General features: G+C 41.0%; 1 protein-coding gene across 1 annotated transcript; it reads left to right on the top strand.

The window, feature by feature from the left end:
• The first annotated feature begins 2806 nt into the window (after positions 1 to 2806).
• On the top strand, positions 2807 to 3592 carry LOC138352775 (uncharacterized). Its single transcript, XM_069305363.1, has one exon. It carries the CDS (start codon positions 2807 to 2809, stop codon positions 3590 to 3592), a length of 786 nt encoding a protein of 261 aa, XP_069161464.1.
• Positions 3593 to 4661: the final 1069 nt, after the last annotated feature.

Here is a 4661-nt window from a genome sequence, read left to right as displayed (position 1 = left end):
ATGACAATGAAACATGAAGAACACGGTTATTTTCTGATGACTAGGGAATAAGTTTAGTTATGAACAGTGTTGGAAAGATTCCTTTGACAATTTTTGGTTGATTGGATAATAAGTTAGTTGAGAAATGAGGAAAGTGACTATGTTTCAGTTGATTGGCGAAAGATTTTTTTAGTTAAGGAACGTTAGATAACATGTAAGGGGAAAAACCCAGAGAACATATGGGGAACATGGCAAAGAACACATGTAAGAAAAGTTGATGAATACAGTGAACATGCTGGGAATATGAACTTACAGAGAACATGAAAACATGATAAGGAGAATAGGGAATACAAAGAATGAACAATGGACTTGTGAAGAACATGGAGAATATGACAAAGAATGTAGAAAACATGTAAGTGAAGGTGAAAAACGAAGTGATCTTGTGAGGAACATGAACTTGTAGAGGAACATGAATATTGACAAAGAACACAAAAATATGGAAGTTAGCATGAATATTGAGTATAAAAGTTGTAAAGAGAACATGTGATGAACATGAAAACATAGAAAATATGACTAGAATTTGTAGAGAAAGTAATGAGACTAAGAGAAAGATTACAGAAAAAATGGAGATACTTGTGAAAATAAGAACTGAATGGGACTGTGAACATTTGAAGAACATGGAGTGAACACAGAAAACATGGACAAAAAGTGAAGAACATAGCTGAATATAGAGAAAATATGCAAATACAGTACGATTATTGAAGGTTTGGATACGTTGGGGAGGGGAGGGTAATGTAATTATTCTGATAAACAGATAGGCAGGAGAGGAACTTGGTCGGATATAATTATGTTTGATGATCTAAGGCTGAGGAAATGTAGCTTGGTTAATGCCCCGATTAATTTTACTACGTTAGAAATAAGGTGATCTTAAATATCATGGTGATTTAGTTGGAAAATAAAGAACTTGTACAAATGAACTAAGCTGGGGCACAAGAGTTGAAACTTGATAACTGAACTGGTTTTTATTTACTATGTCTGAAAATGTAGTTGGGTGTTTAAATCTCAGGGGGATTTGGATTGATAGTAATGAATTTACAGGAGTGAACTTGGACAGAGGACAAGAGCTAGAGTTTTATAATTGTTTTCATCATATTTACTATGTCTGAAATACAGAGGGTAAAAATTTCGGGGAAATTGATGGTTTATTTACAAAGACTTGAGGGTGGAAGAGGGTGGGGGACGAGAGCTGGAGCTCAGTAACTGACTTGATCTTATTTACTAACTTTGAAGTATGTCTGCTTTTAATTTTAGGGAAATTGATGGGTTATTTACAAAGATACGAAAGAGAATTAAGGCGGGGACGAGAGCTGGAGCTCGATAACTGACTTGATTTTATTTACGGTGTCTGAAATACAGAGGGTAAAAATTTAAGGGAAATTGATGGTTTATTTACAAAGATACGAAAGAGAACTAAGGCGGAGGACAAGCGCTGGAGCTTGGTAACTGTTTTGATCTTATTTACGGTGCCTGAAATACAGAGGGTAGAAATTTCAGGGAAATTGGACTGATACTAACGAAGATACGAGAGAGAGCTAAGGCGGAGGACAAGCGCTGGAGCTTGGTAACTGTTTTGATCTTATTTATGGTGCCTGAAATACAGAGGGTAAAAATTTCAGGGAAATTGGACTGATACTAACGAAGATACGAGAGAGAGCTAAGGCGGAGGACAAGCGCTGGAGCTTGGTAACTAAATTACTGTATTGAACTACATTTGAAATATGATTATTTTTAAATTTTAGAGGGATTGGAATGATAGTATTCATTATACGACAGGGGACTAAGGTGGGGGAACGTGAGCTAGAACATGCTTACTAACATGATTTATTTGTGTAAAACTGACTTGCTTAATGAAAAGGAGCAAACATACGATGTTGGAAAATAGTTGAACTGAACTGAATGAAAGGAGAGAGAGAGAGAGAGGAGGGACGGTCCAGATATTATGAAGAAGATAAGATAAGATAAGAGCCGACTGGCTGGCCGGGCGTAAGGTAAATAAAGGTGACGCGAGAGATTGCGAGGTAAGGGGGGAGGGAGGGGGGTGTGATGTACGAAACCCTGAAAACAATGACTTACACAGGTGATTTTCTAAATTTACATGAAAACTATGGCTTACACAGACGGATTTTGTAAGTTGAAAACATGTAAAACATGTCCGTAGAGTTCTCCTGGAAGCCCTAAAGAGCTACATACGTTACTTGAATTTGTCCCATAAGGCCTTAACAAACTTCTATGTCTCGGAAATTATTTTTCTCATAAGAACTTTAACAAACTCGTATGACATTATTTTTCATTATAAGAATTCCCTAATTCCAAATCTGTGACTCCCCAAATTCACCTGAAAACCCTAAAGCGCTACACATGAATTTCCAGAAAAAAAAAAAAAGTTGCCTGTGGCGCTTACACCCCACAGGGGTCCTCTGGCCAGAAAAAAAAAGTTGCCTGTGGCGCTTACACCCCACAGGGGTCCTCTCCCCAAAAAAAAAAAGTTGCCTGTGGCGCTTACACCCTACTACTCACATATGCCTCAGAACGTACATTTGTACATATGTTCCTCTGAGCGTAAACGTGTGCACATGTGCCTCAGAGCGTACATGTGCCCCAGAGCATACATGTGCCTCAGAGCGAACATATGTGCAAATGTGTCTCAGAGAGTACATGTGTTCTCACGTGCTTCATCATACATGTGTGCTCATGTGCCTTAAAGCGTTGTTGTGGGCATATGTGCCACGGAGCATCCATGTGTGTGCACATGTGCCTCGGTGCGTCCATGTGTGCACATGTGCATCAGAGCATTCATGTGGGCATATATGCCTCGGAGCGTCCAAGTGTGCACATGTTCCTCGGAGGGTCCATGAGTTCACATGTGCCTCGGAGCGTCCATGTGTGCACATGTGCCTCAGAGCTTACATGTGTGCACATGTGCCTCAGAGAGTCCTTGAGCGTGGACATGTGCCTCGGAGTGTCCATGTTTGTACACAAGTGCTTCAGAGCTTACATGTGTGCACACATGCCTCAGAGCGTTCATGTGTGCACATGTGCCTCAGAGCGTACATGTGTGCACATTTGCCTCAGAGTGTACATGTGTTCACACATCCCTCAAAGCGTACATGTGCCTCAGAGCGTACACGTGTGCACATGTGTCTCAGAGCGTACATGTGTGCACATGTGCCTCAGAGCGTACATGTGTGCATATATGCCTCAGAGCTTACATGTGTGCACATGTGCCTCAGAGCGTGCATGTGCACATGTACCTGCAAACGTATATATGTCCACGGGCCTCAATACTTACATATGTGCACATGTGCCTCCCAGCAACACGTGTGAACATGTGCAGCAGAGCATACATGTGTGTGCACATGTGCCTCAGAGCAAACATGTGTGCACATGTGCCTCAGATCGTACATGTGTGCATATGTACCTGGGAGCGTACGTGTGTGCATATGTGTCTCAGAGCGTACAAGAGTGCATATATGCTTCAGAGAGTACATGTGTGTACATGTGCCTCAGAACGTACGTGTGCACATGTGCCTCAGAGTGTTACATGCACTTTTAGCATTGGATTAAAGACAATAATTATACAAATACACTTTCATGGACCCTATGTAGTTAAAGAACCATACACAGGCGGGCGCGCGTGCACACACACTTACACGAAACAAGCGAACACACGTGACTTCCTTCTGGTAATCATAATGTTAGTGTTTATACAAGATAAGATCAGTGACCATGCAAGAATAATCAGGAGCCGCAGTAGTCCAGGCGTGGGAGCGTCCTCCGCGGCCTCACACTCCGCAGGTCAAACCCATAAGCTCAAGAGTTGACTTAAGCTCCTTTTTTTTAACTTATTAAAAATGTATACATTTTCCCAGACCTCTAGCATACTTAAACGTGTACTATTAATGAATACTAAAGTGTATTTTCATTCAAATTGAATGAGTAATTGCAGATCAATTCGTACTTGATGTGAAGAGCATTAATCAAAGACACAGTATTGTGTAAATAGGAGAGTCATTTGGACACTTAAAAATTTCTCGCCGTCTCTCAGTAAAATGCTCACCAACTTCTGTTTATCAGAAGTGAAATTCCACTGTATAGGCCAGTCTCATTGTTCCTAGAGAATGCATAGCGCCCAACACTCAGGTACTCTTTCATACTCTTCAAGACGTAAATGGTGGTTGTGTTCACTTCTGGTTCATGATGATTCCACTTGTTCTCCACTCTCGCTGAATGCGAGTATTTCCTTACATTCTCTGCCATATTAATGTCGCCACCTTCAACCTGAGCTCCCTCGTCTTGCTGTTCTTGTCCAGGAAACTAATTTCCCGTGACACGTTTTCCGTGTCACAACAGTATTACTTTGCTTTTGGGGGAAGTAAACTCCAGCAACCACTTGTCGCTCATTCTTATAGCATGTCCAGGTCCTCCTGAAGCATTATGGCATCCTTCTCTGATCTTATTCTTCTCGTTAGCTTAGCATCATTTGCAAACATTGAGAATACTTCCTACAGAATGTTATTTACATAACTCTGGAACAGTAGTTGTTCTAATACCGAGCCTTGCATAATCCCGTTTGTTACTTGCCTCTATACTGACTCTTCATCTCTCTATGATCCTCTGTTTCC

This window comes from Procambarus clarkii, chromosome 54 (assembly GCF_040958095.1).
Source record: "Procambarus clarkii isolate CNS0578487 chromosome 54, FALCON_Pclarkii_2.0, whole genome shotgun sequence".
Taxonomy (NCBI): domain Eukaryota; kingdom Metazoa; phylum Arthropoda; class Malacostraca; order Decapoda; family Cambaridae; genus Procambarus; species Procambarus clarkii.
The sequence above is the reverse complement of the archived record's forward strand: the minus strand, read 5'-3'. Positions and strand labels throughout refer to the sequence as shown.

What these genes read in the sequence shown, in the direction of transcription:
- LOC138352775 (XM_069305363.1), top strand. Translation starts at nt 2,807, where the DNA reads ATGTGTGCACATGTGCATCAGAGCATTCATGTGGGCATATATGCCTCG.